A 19,252-nucleotide genomic window follows, 5' to 3' on the forward strand; every position below is an offset into this window, starting at 1 on the left:
TTTATCAGAGTGAAGCAAATGAGGCTAAAGACTAGGATGTTCTAGAAAACAGGTGTTGATAATTTGGAATTAAGAAATAATATGTATTCACTTGCTGGTTCTCTCATCTCCAGGCTGTGAATTGTTAGCAATTTCTTTGCAGTATATTTTTGTCCACCCTCTCCTTTTCCTTCTGATGCCTTCATTGTCTGTGGCAAATATTTGGTGGGCCATTTGAATTAAGGTAATCGGGAAAATAATCACAATGCTGTACTTCTATCAACATAAGCAATCATTTTTAATCTTGGAAATACTTAAGTAGTCCACAGTCCACATTCTTTGAGGCCCATATCATTGGCATAGACATTTACCTGACACATTTGCCTGCTTTTAGCAATTCTTTATGTTGTTCTGAAGGTGACTGGGCAGGAAGGAGTCAATGTGTGGTGTAAATACCCATAGATACAGATGCACCTGTGTGTTATGTGTACATTATGAACTCAAATTATAAGTTATAAAGAGAAAAATAGTGCACGGCCCTAAGCAAGTATTTGAAAAATACCTTCTTTACATTAATGAAATACAGCTCTACTGTAGTTGGAGAAGAAGGAAAGCTACTTTTTAACATAACTTCTTAAGGTTTTTTTTTTATTTGTGTGTTTCACTATTGAATAACTTCTGGACTTAAGGACTGATTTAAAACCAAAACCTTCAACTAAGTTGGTTTATATTATTTGAATAACACAACAGTAAAACTTATAATTATAGTTCTCTTCTAGTTTATATATTGAGTAGTTTTTTTTCTTCCTGTCTATGGGTTTCTTCACCTGCTAATCCTTACCCAGTTGTTATCCATGGAAAGACAATTTAACAAATGTAGTTTTTTTTGGTACCTTATAAAATTAGTGGTCTCTAACCTGAAAAAGGCCTTTCAGAATAAGGGAATGTATTTGCCAACTGAAGAGTCCCGAACCACTTGACTACAAAGAGATCTTTAAAGGCAAGCTGCAGAAACATCCTGGCCTTGGGGCTACTCACTGAATGCTTAACTCAGAGATGGTCTCACTTTCTGTTGGGTGGACACCTTGTTTTTCCAGCTCTGTTTTGTACTTCCAAGATGAATAATAATTTGATCACCACAAAGCCCTTGAAAGGGCCGTTAGCACCAGCAAGCTTTCCTTCCTTCCTTCCTTCCTTCCTTCCTTCCTTCCTTCCTTCCTTCCTTCCTTCCTTCCTTCCTTCCTTCCTGAAAAGGGCACTGCTTGCTTAAAGTACTCTTGCCTTGCTTCAGATTTGCTGGGCCCAGCACTGTCAGCGCACTACTTGGAGCCTTATGATTGCAACTGCAGAGATACCCTCTGAATTAGTAACAGATGGTTCAAGAATATCCTGCTGCTACACATCTTTGTATTACTTATTCCATCGTTATCTGTCTTGTTTCATGATGCATTTCTTACTTACCTTCTTGTAGCAGCAGTTTTGCCTAGAAGGGTGGAGTCTCTTGTGGTGCTTAAGAAATGCACAAGTGGTTACATGCACCATGAAAATTAATAGCTCTTCTGCCAAAGAGATACATTCTCATGGTTTCAATTAACACTAGCATAATGGGACTGTGTCTACACCCGCATCCCAAACTGCAGGGGCTATAATTAGACAATAGTGCCTTACCATCAAAATATATGAGTGACTCTCCTGCCTTAAACTATCTCTGTGCATCCCTCTCTTCTCCCCTCTACTCTCCAGTGATCCTGGTGCTACACGTTATTTTGTTATTTCCCCCACATCATCATAAATGCAAGTAAGTTTTTAAAGGAACCAAGTACAAACTTTCATTCTGTCTTTATTCGTATTTTCTTTTTACTTAGACACAAAGGCTAGGATTGCAAAGGGCATGGTAGGACTTGAGATATGTTAGGGACAGGGATAAGTATGTGTGCCAAAAGGATGAATAAGTGAAGATCACAAACACCCTTAAATTAAACCAATTTCAGAAAGACAAATGCTAGATATTTGCTTTGTGATTTCTTGATTTTATATAGATACCCTGACATAAAACTGCAACATAAGAGTAGAAGAGAAACTGTTTAGGGGGACAAAAGGAGACTGATGGGAGGGAAAGGAGTGAGAAAATGGAGGTTAGCGGGCTATGTGAAGTTACACTCAATGTACCTGTATGAAATTATCCCTAGGTAACAGTACCACACACAATGAATATATACAAAGAACAGTTTAAAAAGAAATACTGCAAAGTAGAAAAAGAGCAAAAACTGTAGAGTCTTTAAAAGAGTTAATATAATCATATTTTCATTTATGGAGTGTAACAGTCCAGTTAGTTCAGACAAAAATAAGACACAATATCAGGTATTTGTGCAGCTTCTATTCTATCTCCCATGTGCCCACAAATATTCTTGAGTGAATTTGAGTGCATTCTATACATTATACAAAATTCCCTTATCAGATCAACAGCAAGAACGTCTCATCATTCCTTCTTTGTGTGTGTACTGAATTGGAAATGACTTAGGAAACTGCTGAATAAACTCATCACATCCCACGGCAAGTGTGGGCTCCCTAGCTCTTTCTCTTACCATAATTTTGTGAAATATTTCCTGTTGTTTTTATTGGGTGCTTATGTTACCAGGCAACAGATGAAAATCTAGACCTTTTCTGTTTGTTTGGTGTGAGAGGCTGCAAAAAAAAAAAAAAAAAAAAAAGAGGGCAGAGGAGCGGGGCAGTGCACAGCAACAGATGCATGCTGAGCTGGAATCAACTACAGGCGATGCGTTTCTAACTTGAATGCAGCATGCTCGCTGTCATTGCTGTGTAATGTGGCTTAAGGCTCATTCTGAATTTCCGAAATGAAATCCAGGCCATGGAAAGAGCTCTATTCTACCAGTTTTCATTTTGCAGGCTGCTCATTGGAGTTTTTAATGTGGTGCTCAGAAAATGCAGGTTATTTGGTAGACAGGCTCAATTTTGTTTTGTTTAAAAAAAAAGGCTTTCCAAGGAGACTTTTCTATAAAGGCTTTTTATAGCAGATATGGCATACAGATGTCACACACACACACACACACACACACACACACACACACACACACTCTCAGGAAGGGTTAGAAGAGGGGGTTGTTGCTGTCCCCCCTCCACCTCCTCCTTTTCCTCTTCTTCCATCTCTTTCCCTTCCTTTCTCTGTTTATCTGTTCTAAAGAAAGAACCCAGGAGCAAAGGCCTTCCTCGATGCTCCAGCAGATCACAGATGGGGGTCGAAGTTGGGGTGGGCCAACTCACAACCCTGGTTCTTGTCCTGGGTACCTGTTGGGTTGGTCAGCCCACCAACTCTCTCCTGTCTTCACCACCAGGGTGAGCTCTCCAGCATTGCCATGGATAGTTCACCCCTTGCAGTGATGAACAAGGGTTGGGGCCAGTTCTCCTGTCTTCACATTCTCAGGGTCAGATCTCTCACACCTACACCCTCATTCGAGCTCTACTGTGTTGCCCAGGTGAGGTATAGGGGCCACTCTATCAAGTGCTGCTCTCCTGCTCTTATGACCTCAGGGCCAGCTCTCCCACCTGCCTTGGGCATTGGAGGGCATCTCTTGCCCATGCCACCACATGACAGATGAGTAATAAGGACAGTTCTTCCATGCTCACAAATTCAGGGCTGGCTCACCCACACCTCACCTAATAGAGTTGGATCTGTTGTGCTGCCCAGGTGAGGTGCAGGGCCTGCTCTCCAATATGGGTCCTTTTATAAAAAGTAAATGAATGTCTTTCCCAGTGACCCTTACTATGGTACATTGTCAGGTGCTTCCTTAATGCTGAGAAAAACATTGGTCAGTTGCAAAGGGTTTTAAGAGTTTTAGAAATTGGGATGATGGGTCAATTAGTCAAATTGATTTTGGTGTTGGAGTTAATACAGAAACATTCAGTCCAGAAGCAAAAGAGAACATATGTTCCCACCCTTCCATAAATATTGTTAGCCCCTTCTTCCTTCTATATAAACCTTGTCCTTTCTCTAGAAATTATTATCTCTGCCACATTTAGCTGCTATTCATTCAAAAAACTTTAGAACTTAGGTAAAATACAAGTTGTTTTCTAGTTTGTTTTATTAAAGGGGGACTTTTGTGGTATTCAGGATGAAACCCTGGGCTTTGTGCTTGCTAGGCAAGTATCCTACCACTCAACTGCACTCCTTAGCCAATAGAACTCCTTTCTGCTGTGTCCACTGGTGTTTTTTGAGCCTTTGAACTCTTTGTGAGCAGGGCTGGTGAGTAATACACTGTAATTATATCTCTTTTCTCACCCCTATGGCAGCTTGACCAGTTTTAAGGCACGGTACTAGTACTGAGTAAGTCATTATTATTTTATTAAACAATATGTCCTCTCCTCCAAGTATCTAGTATGCATTGCTCCATATAGTCGTGTCCTAAATTGCCCTCCTACATAAAACATGATTCATTTCTCCAGTAAACATGAAAAAACTACACCTTATCATTAGAAAGCATTCAGTGCAGTAGCTGAGTGTTCACTGAGTGTGTAGTTGGTGTGTGAGGTCTGAGAGCCCCTGTGCTGCCCTCATGGTTCCTCTAGCCTGTGATTCCAAAGAAGCCATGTAGATACTCACCAAAGCATCTGGGGTGTATCACTTTTCTGACATGGATGAGACCTAGATTTGGTCCTCATCACTGAAAAGAATGTTAGACATCAAGGAAGTTAAGTACATGTAATCTAGAACCAGATTGCGTAGGTCCAAAGCTCAGCTTTCAGCTCTGCCATTTACCTAAAAACCTTGTGTGAATCCCTGAACATTCCTGGGCCGCCTCCTACTTCAACTCTGAAATCAGATGTTAATGCTTGCCTCACACAATTGTTTTGAGGGGTAAATGAGTTAATACATGTCATAAGGTAAGGAATGTGGTACATCCTAAGTATTCCATAAAACCTAGTTTTCAATAAAACCTAAGTATTCAAGAAAAGCCAGCAAAAGCTATGTGTGATAACTTGGTCATGAAACAAATTGTTTTTTCTTCAATCTAGATTTCAAGACCCTCTTCAGCTAGAGGGAGAAATCGCTGAATAAGTGCTTTTCCTAGTCTTACAAGCATGATGATCTGAGTTTGATAAACAGAACCCATTAAAAAGGGTGTGGCTCTTTTTTCTCTTCCTCTCTGTCCCCCTCTCTACTCCCCCTTTCTTTTCTCTCAATTTCTTTCCTTTCTCCTCTCTCCTGCTGTTCCTGTAAAAAAAAAAAAAACAGGGTGCAGCAAGCAATATATGCTTAGAGTCCCAGCACTGGGGATAGAGAGAGACATGCATTCCTGGAGATCAATGTCCTGCCAGTCTAGCCTAATTTGTGAGCTGCTGGCCAGTGAGAGACTCCTGTATTAACATTATCATGAACAAACAAGGTAGATAGCTCCTGAAGAATTCAAGGTTGATTTCTGGCCTCCACATACATTCTCTCTCACACACAAACTGTTCCTTCAAATGCCTCTTCAACCATTTTTCGTTAGTCAGACTCATTGCTCAGACCCAGACAATCTCTCTCTCTCTCTCTCTCTCTCTCTCTCTCTCTCTCTCTCTCTCTCTCTCTCTCTCTCTCTCTCACACACAACACACACACACACACACACACACACACAACACACACACAGAGAGAGAGAGAGAGAGAGAGAGAGAGAGAGAGAGAAACGAATCTGTAAAAGCTATACAAGTATGTTCTCTCTAGGTGCTTTAAATCATTCTTTTTGTTCAAAGGTGGAAGGGAAGTATATATATAGTTTTCCTGTTCTGTCTTCATAAGCATTTGAAACATAACTACATCCCCAAGAGAAGTCTAAAAATTGTGACATTTTGAAATATAATCAAAAAACGCTCCACCCCAGTTCTTATCTCAGCACTAAGGATTCTGGGAGTGGCTAACATCTGGACTCAGCAGACCCCACTGAATGAATAAAAAAGAATAATAGCTCTTAGTCAAGACATGTGCCCTAAAGTAACAATTGGATTGAACATTTTAAGTGGCATGCTGCACCATAGAGGATAAATACATAACTGAGGATTAAAGAAAGACCTTGGAGTATATCACTCTTTTAATTATTCCCCACGTGGCATGAGCTGCTACTTGATTTTGGAACTTCTAAAGTAAGTCTACTTCTGTAAGTTTTAAATGTATAGAAGGCAGCAGTTGACTCTGATGGTTACCAGGGAATACAATATAAATAGACTTGGTTTTACCTTTTAAAAGGTTCCAGAGCAGGCATGGTGGCACATAGTTTTAATTTCAGCAGAGGCTGGTGGATTTCTTGAGTTCAAGGCCATCGTGGTCCTAAAACAAAATAGGGCTTTATGCACTGTATGGTTGCTTATGAGTGAGAAAGATGGAAATTTCACTTCTATCCAGGAGTATAGAGATCCCAGTGAGAACTTGTGGAGGAACATCCTGCAGTGCATGGCATGTTACCATGTAACAGGCAGCAAGGACCATCGCTGGATCAACAGAGACTCCAGAAGGGAATTTCAAATGTAGCATAATACACTCTTATTTGGGATTTTCTCTCCTGTGTTTATTGGCATGCCTTCGGCTCTTTATCAGTCTATTTTGCCTTGTATTAAGAAGTCCTGTGTGGTTCCAGTTGAGATAGCCATTGGCTTGAGCCCCAGGAGGTGGGGATGTTGCAGGATTGGAGTGAAGAGCTGCTCTTGTTACACTGGATTTACCATCCAAGCTTGGGCAGGTTGGTAAACTTGTGGCCTAAGGCCTGGAATGCTAGTTTATTGAAATGTCTTCCAGAAGTGAGAGGTGCTACAGGGGATTCCTACCTCTTTAGATCTCCTGGCTATTTAAAAACTCTTCCCTTTATATAAGATCTTATCCCACAAATGGGGTTTGCTTCCCAGGTCCTGAATTCCTTTCATGTGATCTATTGCATGGTGGTCTGATTTATGACTATGAAAAGAAAGAACATTTTTCTCTAGCGTTAGTGTTTAACATGTTCCTTTGTCCCAGTTGTCTTATAATTTCTCCATCTCTCTTTACAGTTGTAGTATTATTTAGTGTTCCCATAGCATCTTATAGCCAAGTGCCTTGTGATCATTTTTAGTTATTATACAACAAAACACACACAGAGCATGAGCCAGTACTTAGCCAAAAAATGAAATAGAAAAACATTGCCATACTCAGCTCCATAATCTTTCTTTAACAAAACCCCACTGTGTCGAGTCATTTCATCTGATCTCTTATTTTTAACTGGAGACTACATCAGACTCCTTTACGGGAGGGTATCATCACAAGGCCCACTGTATTAATGATTTGACTTGCAGTTAAACTTGGGTTGTAATATGTTGCCTCCTAGAGTTATCTTCCCCATTCCATGAAAATGCCTTGGAAAATGCTTCTTAAATGTGCTGTTGACCTTGACTTGAACATTTCTGTTTATTTCTGAAAGGTCTGTTCTGCCTTGGGATTTCTTTGTGTTCTATAGAACAGATTGCATATTCTAATGCAGAAATTCTCACTTACTTTGATATCTAAAATAATAATCCCAGACACTTATCAAATGCTCAATATCTACTCGTTGACACTTTAGCTTTCTACATTTATTCCACCAGGGCATTGCCAGTTCTTAAGAATAATATTCACCATACCAAGTGCTGTTCTCTATTTCTCCTTTTCTTCCCCTTCCTCTTCCTCTTCTTTCTCTGCCTCCTTCTCACTCTCTTCTATCATCATCATCATCATCATCATCATCATCATCATCATCATCATCATTTTAAGTGGGGCCTCACTCTCCAGGTGAGGCTGACTTTTACTTGCTTTCCATCTGTCTCACCCTCCTTCGAGCCTGGAATTTGAAGTGTGCTCTATCATATCCAGTAGTGTCATGGGTTTTTTTTTTCTTATTTGAATTAGAAACAAGATTGTTTTACATGACAATCCCAGTTCCCTCTCCTTCCCCTCCTCTCCTACCACCCCCCAACTAACACCCTACCTATCACATATCCTTTCTGCTCCCCAGGGAGGGTGAGGCGTTCCATAGGGGGGTCATCAGAATCTATCATATCCTTTGGGATTGGGCTTAGGCCCACCCCCGAGTGTCTTGGCTCAGAGAGTATTCTTCTATGTGGAATGGGTTCCCAAAGTCCATACCTTTGCTAGGGATAAGTACTGAACAGGAGGTCCTGTAGATTTCCTAGGTTTCCTCACTGACACCCATGTTCCTGGGGTCTGGATCAGTCCCATGCTGGTTTTCCAGCTGTTAGTCTGGGGACCAAGAGCTCCCGTTGTTCAGGTCAGCTGTTTCTGTGGGTTTCACCAGCCTGGTCTGGACCCCTTTGCTCACCACTCATTCTTCTCTGAATCTGGGTTCCAGTTCAGTTCAGTGATTAGTTGTGGGTCTCTGCTTCTACTTCTATCTGCTGCTGGATGAAGGCTCTAGGATGGCATATAAGTCAGTCATCAATCTCATTATCAGGGGAGGGCATTTAAGGTAGCCTCTCCTCTGTTGCTTAGATGGTTAGCTGGTGTCATCCTTGTAGATCTCCAGACATTTCCCTAGTGCCTGGTTTCTCTTTAAACCTATAATGGCTCCCTCTCTTATGATATGTCTTATCTTGCTCTCCTCTGTTCTTCCCCCAACTCAACCTTTCTGCTCCCTCATGTCCTCCTCACCCCTCCTCTTCTCCCCTTCTCATTCTCCTAGCTCCCTCCTCCCTCCTCTTGTGCTCCCAATTTGCTCAGGAACTCTTGTCCCTTACTCCTTCTCCAGGGTACCATGTATGTCTCTCTTAGGGTCTTCCTTGTTTATTAGCTTCTCTGTGTCATGGGTTTTTTTATAAGTCATTTACATAACCTGTACATCTCTTAAGCTCCAGCCATTTAGAAGTCTCTCTAATGTGGACTGAAACTAAAAATAAAGAAGAAAGTAAGCACTGCCTAAGAATAGAAATCCCTATCTTATGTTTAGGATGGCAGGAAAACGTGACACATCTGGGAAATCTTTGTGTCACAATGTTTGATAAGGTTCGGAATCAATGTGGGAGGGTGGCTGTCAGCAGGTTGTTTAATCTCTTTGCTTGCAGTTTGCTTATCTCTACAATGTGAGAGCAGCATCCATGGTGTTAGGCCCCTTCCAATGCAGAATTCTGTGATCCTATGACTTGGGCACCCTTCCTCCTCGAGGCCTGTTTCTTCATCTATAAAACGAGAGGTGAATGAGTATCAAAGTCCTAACAACATGTGGCTCCAAAGGAATGAACCTTTAGCTATCCAGAAAATCTCGTTATCCAGAGAGGCCATTTCTCAAGGATGTTAGTTAGCCAGAATTTTACTGTACATTAATACACAGTTAAAGGGACTAATTTAAAGCTTTGGAAAACATTTGGGACTGGTTAAAACTGTGGAAAAATCCTAACTCTTTGTAGAGAATGTTAACTTTATTGTATACAGTTATCTTGTTGTTGCATGCTTTCTCCCTTTTACACTGGAGTTGTATTGAGAATAAGCCAGAGAAGGGTAATTGTGTGTGTGTGTGTGTGTGTGTGTGTGTGTGTGTGTGTGTGTGTGTGTGTGTGTGTGTGTTTGTGCACACGCACTCACCTGCACCAGATAGCCTGACAGTGCCATCAGTTCCTGTTCCTAAGCGGTATCAAAAGTAACAACCAGAGCAGGTGACATGCATTGCTAGCCACCCTGCATCCCAGTACTTGTTCCCGGCGATAGTATCTGCTTCTAAGAATCTGTGCTTGAAGAACTAGTTCCTGGTGATAGTGAAGAATGCACTCACTAATCTACTGATAAAGGCTCCAGAAGAGAAGAGGGCAGAGAGTGTCGGGAATTTTCAGTTAGCTGGCAGCATGTGATACCTAGCTGGGATCCTTTCGAACTATTGATGGGAATGAATGATGGGATAGAATTGGCTCTTTCATGACCCCAAACAGTTTTATCCTACAGAACCAGAAAGATGACAGACAGTAAATGCCATTTCTCTGTCGAGGGTGGCTAGCCTAGTCTGACTTCAGTAGTGGTTTTATCTTTGCTGTTTGAATCCTTAACAGACTTTCATCTATAGGGTTTCTGCTCAGCGTCCAAGCCTCCATCGCCCCGCCTAGGCAGCATTATTATCCGAGATCCCTCAACCTTTTTCTAAAAAAGAACTGTGTTGCATACCTGTTTATTCAGCCCATTGATGTCTCTGGGATGATCTTCATTTGCTTCTCCACTGAAATTTGGTAGCTTCTTCAAAATTGAGCAGAAGCCTCATCTCTTTGATTATATGTTACACAAGCACTCCCACAAACCCTGCAATGTTTAAAGTTACTCAGACCTTGCCCTGTAGCATGTAGTTTCACCTTCTTCATAGCTTTGGACATAGAACAAAGTATACACGGGGTATCCTTGGAAAACATAGTTGGGGGTTAACATGCAAAGTCTTGTAATCAGTATTTGAGAAGTTATGGCTATGTTTCAGTCTGGTACTGAAAAGTAGGGATTACAGCAAGATCTTGAGTTCCATCTGCAGTAGCACTCAACAAGCAAAGGGATACAAAACAAAACTTCTGTTGATACTCACCCCAACTCTAACTCCAGCTTTTCAGCACCTGTCTTCCTCTTCTCTAATGCCCACTCTACTTTACTTCCACTGGAGTCAAGCCTCCTAATTGAGAACACTATGAACTCATCTTTAATAGGACCCGATGTCCGTTGTGTCTATTGTAACCAGACTATGGCTTTCGTTGTGTCTTGTTCCGCATTAGGTGAACCCCACAGCCCAGTGCACACAAGCCCTGCTGAAGATGACCTACTGCTCCCACTGCCGGGGCCTGGTGACCGTGAAGCCCTGTTACAACTACTGCTCGAACATCATGAGAGGCTGTTTGGCCAACCAAGGAGACCTTGATTTTGAGTGGAACAATTTCATAGGTGAGCAAGTGATTGATGTATTGTTTTACTAGAGAAGACTCCGCTTCTGGCCACAAGGACTGTTGTAATTGCTAGCTATTTAATTTTCTATTCATTTTAATGTTAGATGTTTGCCAGAGTCCTGGCTGTGCTGTATACCCAGTACTTTGAGGGTAGTAAAATCAGCACTGAAGTCAGTGTCCTCTCGCACTAATGGTGGCATTTCAGAAGACAGTTAGATGCTCTGGCTTTGAATCCTGCAGGAGGGTATCTTTTTGATATTTTCTGTGAAACGTGCAGTTTTAGTATTCATCCCAGGTCTGTGTTCATGTTCACTCTGATGTTCAGTCTTCACAAAGCTATGAAATAGCTTTGAAGATTCTCTCTTGGGTTGGGCAGGTGGCTCCATTGGTAAAGTGCTTGTTTTGCTAGAACAAGGGCCTCTGTTTGATCTCCTCAATCAGAAAAAAAGCTAGGTGTGGTGGTGCACTGGTAATCCCAGGGCTTGAGAAGTAGAGACAATCAGCTTAGCATAAGTGCTGTGTTTTAGGTCAGTGAAAGACCCTGTCTCAAAAATATTCAGCTGAGGGTAGCATTGTTAGGGATCCTGAAGTTATCCTCTGGCATACCCCCCATCCATAAACCCACACCTTCCCCCACACACTGTTCTTTCTTTTACATTGCAACCAAATCTTTGGCAAACTGATCAGATAGCTATTTGATCATCGGATCTGGAGAACCTTGATGTGGAAAATTACAGGCCTTGTTTTTGTAGGGGACTTAGCCATGGTAGAGTCCTTTTACGTGAGCGGACTGATGCTCCCTCTGATTATTTAGGAAGTAGGATTGTTGAGTTTTTCTGCCACTTAGGAAACCATTACTAGAACCCAGACGGCACTGTAAGCAAACTATGTAGGTTCTGAGAAGGGCAATTACGATTTCGAGGAAAACATAAACGTGATTTAAACATCCAGCAGTCGTCTACTTTAGTGCCCAGCGTGGACATCAGTTCTGCAACCTCCATGGCCAATATTGAGGGTCATAAAGCTTAGCATTGGTAGAACAGCACTCCCGTGCTTAGAGTGTACCAATTCACTCTTCTGTCTCCTAGTCACATCTACAGAATTGCAGATTGAAATGTCTTTATAGGAGCCAAGGTTTTGCTAAATCTTTCACATCATGGGAGCATGCATGTAATTTGCTGGCTTGGTTTTGCTTTATTTGGTTTCATTTTGTTTGTTGAGGGTTTAAATTTTTTGGAGTAGAAGAAATTGGAGTAAGAAAATACATTTTAGACTGAGAGTGAATTGCCATATTAAAGTCTGTTTGGAAGTGCATCAGTAAATTGGCTCCCACCAGTTCTTAAACACAGACACGGGGAGAGAAAGATGTAACTATTAAGCTCTTAACACAGTTGTGGCCTAGATAGCTCAAAGCTGGAACCCTGGAACAATCTTTTACATGCAGAAAAATAGACTCTCATAAAAGGAGAAGCATAAAACCATAAGGATCCACAAACAGAAATGAAACTGGGGGAGAAAAATCAAAAATTTGCTATGGTATTTCCCTATCTAAGGTCACCCCCTTACTCCCCCTCCCCATAGCCAGATGTCGAGTTGGTGATTCACTTACTTTTTCGTCCTAAATTTCATTTTTTGAGTTGATAGTCGTTTTTTTTTCTCTTTTTTCTTGCCATGTAGCCCAGGCTCACCCTCCTCTAGCTCCTGCCGCCAAATACTGGATGACAGGTGGACTGTACCATAGGTGGCTCCAGCTTCATTCTAAAAGGAAGGTGGTGGGGGCTTTTATTTAACTTTGAACATAGTAGACCTTTCTCTGGGGCAAGGGAGGAGAGGAGGGGAAGTTTGCTATGTGGATTCAGAAGCCTGTGGTGACAATGAGCTTCACTTCTTTTCCTACCCAGGCACCCTGGGGGCAGTGCAGGGGTAGTTCCACCTTGTGCCTGTCCACCAGCGACTACTACCGAGGCCCTCTTGCATCCTTGCATTAAACTACAAATTGCTCTCCAGGTCTTCTAAGACCTTCAAATCCCCAGCATATCAAACCCATACTCCGGCTGGCTTAATTCATGTTTTCAGCCTTAAGTTGTTGCTGCTCTTCTTGTGGTGCACTTTTCAAATCATGCGTGCTGTCTGTGAAGAAACAGAACTAAACCCGAGCGACAATGCATAGGAGTTTGGAATTGATTTTTCTCCAGCTATTTAAATGATACTTTTTGGAGTGAGGTAGTATGCAATTGTATGTAAACTTCATTTTTAATGGATACACTACTCTTTATTTCTAATAAGCTGATATATAAAAGGCCAGACATAATAGACATGTTAATCTCTTGTTCCTTTTCATGGATTTTTCACAAGGGTTTAATTAATCTCTTCCATGGTTGTAGAACTCAGCCCCAATTACATGCCTGTGCTGTAAATATTCATATTCTCTCTCTAAGGAATTTTTCTTTGCTGTTCAAATGACTGCACAGTTACTGAATAGTCAAGGATTTGTTTCTTCCCTTTTAAAAATCACATCTTGGGGTTAAGTTGGGAAACTACCTTCAGCTCTTAAAGGCTAAAGATGTGGGTTTCTGATTATTTATTGGAGGCACAATGAAAAAGGAATCACTTTCCCTAGTGAGAAGGGAATACTTCTTTTTCAACATTGTTTTTATGAGCATACACTAATTATACATAATAATGGGTTTCGTATGATATTTTCATACATGCATATGGTGTATTTGATCATACTCATCCCCATTACCCTCACTTGTCTCCTCCTTCTCCTGCTGATTCCCAAGAAAGGGATGCTCTTCTGGTTGATTTGGGAGGGGCCACTCAAATCCAGTGTTCAGAACCTGTCCTGTGGTTGGACCAGACTCAGCTCTTTCTCAAAATAAGCAGGGATTTTCCAAGTCAGCCTTGCTGCTGGGTTCTCCCTGTTTTTGCAACTGCATCTGCCTATCATCACAAGTTCTAAGTGCTTGAGTCTTGTCAATCTTCATCAGGATGGATTCAAAGTTGGATGCAAATATGGGAAACTGCCTTTGGAAACTCACCTTTATAAAATGTCTGCCCTTCCACTACCACCAAAAGAAGCTGGTTTTCAAAGAATCATAAATTATTCTTAGGTTCAACTTGTCTGTCACACTGTGCCTCTGTTAACATTCATTTGACACAGAGCCAGCCCTATTAATGTCACATGTTGCTGCCAATGGGAATTTAGTATTGGAATTGCTGACAGGGACACCAGCCAGTTCCTGGCAGGAGGCAGGAACAAGTATGATATCTCATGCATATGAGAATCGTAGCCTCTATCAACCAGAAGAAAAGGAAACCGCCTAACCAGCCATCTTTGGATTTCTCTTGGTATTTCTTTTGGGGACTGGTAGTGGCTGTCGAAGGACCAATGGATAGCCAGTCATGACTTCCTGCAGGGTTACAGGCAGCTTTGGCTTAGGGCTGGGAGCCGCAGGCAGAATTCATCTTCAGTCGCATTCTTCGGCTGTGCAACACGCAACGCCATGGCACCGGCCCCAACAAAGGCCCGGGTTCCCTCTCCATTCCCAGGCCCTTGTGTATGGTCAGTGGCTCTGAGTTTACAAAGACGCCAAACAGCCAGAAGAATTGGGGTTTATGTTTCCTTTCACAAACACATTAGCGATCGATCTGGCCTGCCTTTCCTCACCACTAGGGGAAAAAGTAGGTACAAAATCTCCCCCACCCCCCGCCCCTTTTAAGCCTCTGAAGTTTGGATGCTTGTTGTTTATTCGTAATACTTTTTTTTTTTGAGCCAGCAATTTCTTGGCTTTGTGAAGGAATGTGCGGTGGTCCTGAGGCTTTGACAGTGACAAACACGTTTATATTGTGCTCCACTTGTTTGCAAAAGTCTCCTTTCGTTACCACATCAAAAGCATCTTTTTCTCTCTCCTGTAGTACAATGGCATATTCATGCTTCCAGCCTTTACTTAAAAGTTAAGGCATCACTTTATTGGTGCTTACCACAATGCAGTCTGAAACTTATATTTGCTATTACTTTAAAACTTCGCACTTCACAGAAGTCTGTTCATTGTTGGTGGCCCTGGATTGTATTTAGAGAAATGGTCTCATAGGTTAAGATGTTGTGCAGCATTTGTTCTAGGTTGATAACCAACTTTGATTTCATTTTTATGCTGATAGTTAAAGCCATTTCCCACTAGAAAGCTCAGCTGGGGTGGCAGCTGAGAGGGACACCCCGAATTCTGAAAAGGAAAACTCCTTTCTAGTTCTTGACATTGAAGTAGCTATAGGAGTAGACAGTGGGGATCCAACTCCTTTGCTTGCCATCCATTATCACTGGAGTGTAAAGGAGAAAACCCCATTTAAAAGCTAACCACTTGAGCTCAGCTGTTAAGAGCGCTTATTGCTCTTTCAGAGGACCCAAGTTAGTTCCCATCATCCAGGCCAGGTACCTCACGATCACCTGTAGCTCCAACTCCAGGGGATTAGAGAACTGTGGCTTCACAGGCACCTGCTCTCACTTGCACGTGCACACATTCAGACAGACACACAGACAATAATCAAAAGTCACTTTTTTCAAAAGTTTTCTGTGTGTCAATAATCATGCATCCTTTTTTTCCCTTTGGGGGATTTCACTTCCAAGAGTTCTTCTGATTTTGTACAAATTATCAGGCAAAAATACCAACTCATAATCCTCCAAAGCACATATGGCAAGAAAACAAATAACAGCTTGTTTTCTTTAAGGAATCCAGCACTGACTGTGAAATGACAGGTTCCCCCAGAGTCTAAAAGTGACATACAGGTATCACTGAGGCTACATACCACAAATGGACAATTTTTGTGCACTGTGTGTTGTCTTGTGAATTCACTGGAATCCAAAAAAATCATGCGCGTTACTACTAAATCACATTTGAAAACAAGTTTATCTTAACCCAAAAATGGCATGACTCAAAGTTTCATTATTTGAAGTCATTAGGATTCCCAGAACGCTTTCATTTCTATTATCCAACTGTGCACTCAAGGATCTGAAATGTCTCATTAAAAGAAATGAAAGAAAAGAATTGGTGTGCCAGGATTGTAACTGATTTATGTTTTCAACTCTCGTAAATAGAACCTGAAAGGAAAAGGTCCCAGGGAAGTGTCTGGGAGAACAGGCATGGTACTCTGCCCCCAGCCAGATTGTCAGCTGGGTGCTGGCTGACATGCAAAGGACTGAATAATCCAAATGATGGAAGCTTCCCGATTCAATTTCCTTGCCACAGAACAAAGCATTCATCTGGCCCTGTCATACTTTAGCGAGCTACTGATACATAATGTGTAGATACAATTTGAAATGGTGGAGATTGCTAGGAAATATGAATAAATTGCAAAAAAATCTGTGTGTTCTCTTCTTCCCTCTCCTCTCCCCCTTCCCTTCCCTCCCTCTGAAAATAGCAAAGGCAGTAAAATAATCAGACTGATACTCAAATCTGAACTAATGGTTTACTCTCTGTGCTGTATTGTTTTTCTCCAACCCTTATTAGATGCCATGCTGATGGTGGCGGAGAGGCTGGAGGGCCCTTTCAACATTGAGTCGGTTATGGATCCCATCGATGTGAAGATTTCTGATGCTATCATGAACATGCAGGATAATAGTGTCCAAGTGTCTCAGAAGGTATTGAGGAAGGATTCTGGTCAGGACAGCTAGACACACCTTCTGTCTTGTCATGTAACATCCCTAATATGAACTCACTTACTTCCAATGTAGGTTTTCCAAGGCTGCGGGCCTCCCAAGCCTCTCCCAGCTGGACGAATTTCTCGCTCCATCTCTGAAAGTGCCTTCAGTGCTCGATTCAGACCTTATCATCCAGAGCAACGCCCAACCACAGCAGCCGGCACTAGTTTGGACCGACTGGTGAGCACTTTAGCACGAATGGGTGTGTGTAATGGCAAAGAACTGCAAACATTTGCTCGAGAATGAACTTTTAGTTGGAAGTGTGAGGCTTTTAGTGTTCACTTTTTAATATAGTTGGATGTGGAGAGTCACGGAAATGGGTTATTTCCAGACTTCCCTCTAGTGTCACTGTGTGTTTACTGAGCTGTTATGCACCTGCCACTAGTTTATGCACAGGGGGAAGCTCAGTGCAGTAAGACAGCCTTGGTCTCAAAAGACCTCAACAAAGGGAGAGAAAACCAGGCTAAGCTGTTCAGTAAGAGCCAAGCTAGTCTCACAAGTCAACAACTCAAAATCCTGAGTTGATGCCATATGATAACATTTAACATGTTAAGGTTACTTACTTTTTTGACCAATAAGATAAATAATAGCCATTTAAAACATCCTGGCATAATTAAAAAATTATTTTATCTGTATGGTTACCCATATGTGAATTATGTGAATCTTTGTGCATATATTCCCTCCTTTGCTGTACAATGATAATTCTGCCATTGTGGTCAGATACTTTGCCCAGAAAATACAAACAAAAAAGCCTCTGTGGCTGTTCAGCTCCAGGAAATTCTGAGCCACTGTAATAAATGGTTATCATTAGCTTACTCTTCAAAAAAAAAAAATAAAACATCCTGGCATTATTTGCTCCATACACAAAATGTCCGGATGCGATCACTGTCCACCTTGTATATAAGCAAATGAACAAGTACCTCTGTAAGTCCTTATTTAGGAAGAAAAGATAGCTTTACCACTGGCTCCTCTTTCCTACTCACCGTTTCAAAGTAAATGTCTTCGTGCAGAAAAACAACCTCCATTCAGTTTGTGTTCATGCTATTTTAAGTATTTTTTTATAGAAACTTCCATGATGCATTTTAGTATATAGGATTTTAGAGTTAAGTGGGTTGAGGGCAGAGTGGCATGGTGATAGAGCTAGGATAGGAGAAAAAAAAATATAGGATATAGATGATTATACATGGAAATATGCTATGGCAAGCTGGGAGTACTGGTCCCATAGTAGCAGGGAATCTAGAGCAGGAAGCCTGACAGGATGCTGGTCCTGATGTGAAAGGAGGAAGAATTATGCCAGTGGAGTTTTCCTGTGTGCTGTGGATGCTTGATTCACACTGTAAAAGCCTGGGGTGAATAGACTGTGCTTACAAGCTACAGAGCTTGGTGGACCTCTGGTGGCAGTTACATGAGGAGGGAGGTAGACAGTGGATCCAGTTTGCACTTGAACTATTAATTCCTCTGAGAGATTGTTTACTTCTCAGTATAAAAAAAACCTGCATATATTTCTTCAGCCTATACTTGAAACAACGAGTTGTATATAATTCTAGAGATACTTAGAAATGATTGAAAGGCACATCCATAGTTTGGGTTTGGCTTAGTTTTTTAAGATGAGTTTATGTCAACAACATTATTTGCTTGTTTGTGTGGTTGTTGTTTTGGTTTTGGTTTTGGTTTTGGTTTTGGTTTTTCGAGACAGGGTTTCTCTGTGTAGCTTTGGAGCCTATCCTGGCACTTGCTCTGGAGACCAGGCTGGCCTTGAACTCACAGAGATCCACCTGCCTCTGCCTCCCAAGTGCTGGGATTAAAGGCATGCGCCACCAGCACCCGGCTTGTTTGTGTTTTTTATTACTCTTTTATTTCATGTGTATGGGTGTTTGGCTTGCATGTATGCGTGTATACCACTTGGATACAGGTCACAGAAGGGCATCAGATTCCTTGAAACTGAAGTTATGGAGAGCTGTGAGCTATTGAGTGAGTACTAAGAATAAACCCAGGTCCTCTGCAAGAGGAACAAATGCTCTTAACCAATGAGCCACTCTCCAGCCCTATTGTTTGTTATAAACATGTGTATAATATGTTTTGATCATATTTATCCCTTTTGGCCTCTTCCAAACTAGCCCCCCTTTTGTTTGTATGGGGTGTGTGGGGGCAGACAGGCAGACACACAGAGAGACAGACCCAATGAGTTTAAATAGACTTGCTTACAGAAGAAAGGGTAAGGGGTTATTTACAGCCTCCTGAGTGCTGGGATCATACACAGTAGTTTTGCATTTGGACAGAGGTGGACCGTTTTTTATTTTCTTTCTTAGGTTACTGATGTCAAGGAGAAACTGAAGCAAGCTAAGAAGTTCTGGTCCTCTCTCCCAAGCACTGTTTGCAATGATGAGAAGATGGCAGCAGGAAACGGCAATGAGGATGACTGCTGGAATGGCAAGGGCAAAAGCAGGTCAGCCTCCACTGAGGGAAATAGCAGCCTCTCCCTTCCTGGGTGCCTGGCTGGCCTTCCAACATGGCTCTCTCAGTCGTTACTGAAGTGAAACAGCTCACTGTAGGTAGTGATGACACAGCAAGTTTCTAGGTGTCCTAGGTATGGGCTTTGGCATTTAGGTGTTCAAAGAGACTCCCAGATACTTAAAAAAGGCTTGGCAGTAATTTTCTTCT

The 19,252-nt window shown here is 41.8% G+C and overlaps 1 protein-coding gene across 1 annotated transcript in view; it reads left to right on the plus strand.

Annotated features, from left to right (window-relative positions):
• The window catches only part of Gpc4 (glypican 4), a 113,897-nt gene that overhangs the window by 93,805 nt on the left and 840 nt on the right, over window positions 1–19,252 (plus strand). The window contains exons 4-7 of the mRNA XM_027432091.2: window positions 10,729–10,894; window positions 16,401–16,531; window positions 16,625–16,771; window positions 18,901–19,037. Of these exons, the coding sequence (XP_027287892.1) occupies window positions 10,729–10,894; window positions 16,401–16,531; window positions 16,625–16,771; window positions 18,901–19,037 (581 nt within the window). The remainder of the gene's footprint in view (window positions 1–10,728; window positions 10,895–16,400; window positions 16,532–16,624; window positions 16,772–18,900; window positions 19,038–19,252) is intronic.

Source organism: Cricetulus griseus, chromosome X (assembly GCF_003668045.3).
Source record: "Cricetulus griseus strain 17A/GY chromosome X, alternate assembly CriGri-PICRH-1.0, whole genome shotgun sequence".
Classification (NCBI taxonomy): Eukaryota; Metazoa; Chordata; class Mammalia; order Rodentia; family Cricetidae; genus Cricetulus; species Cricetulus griseus.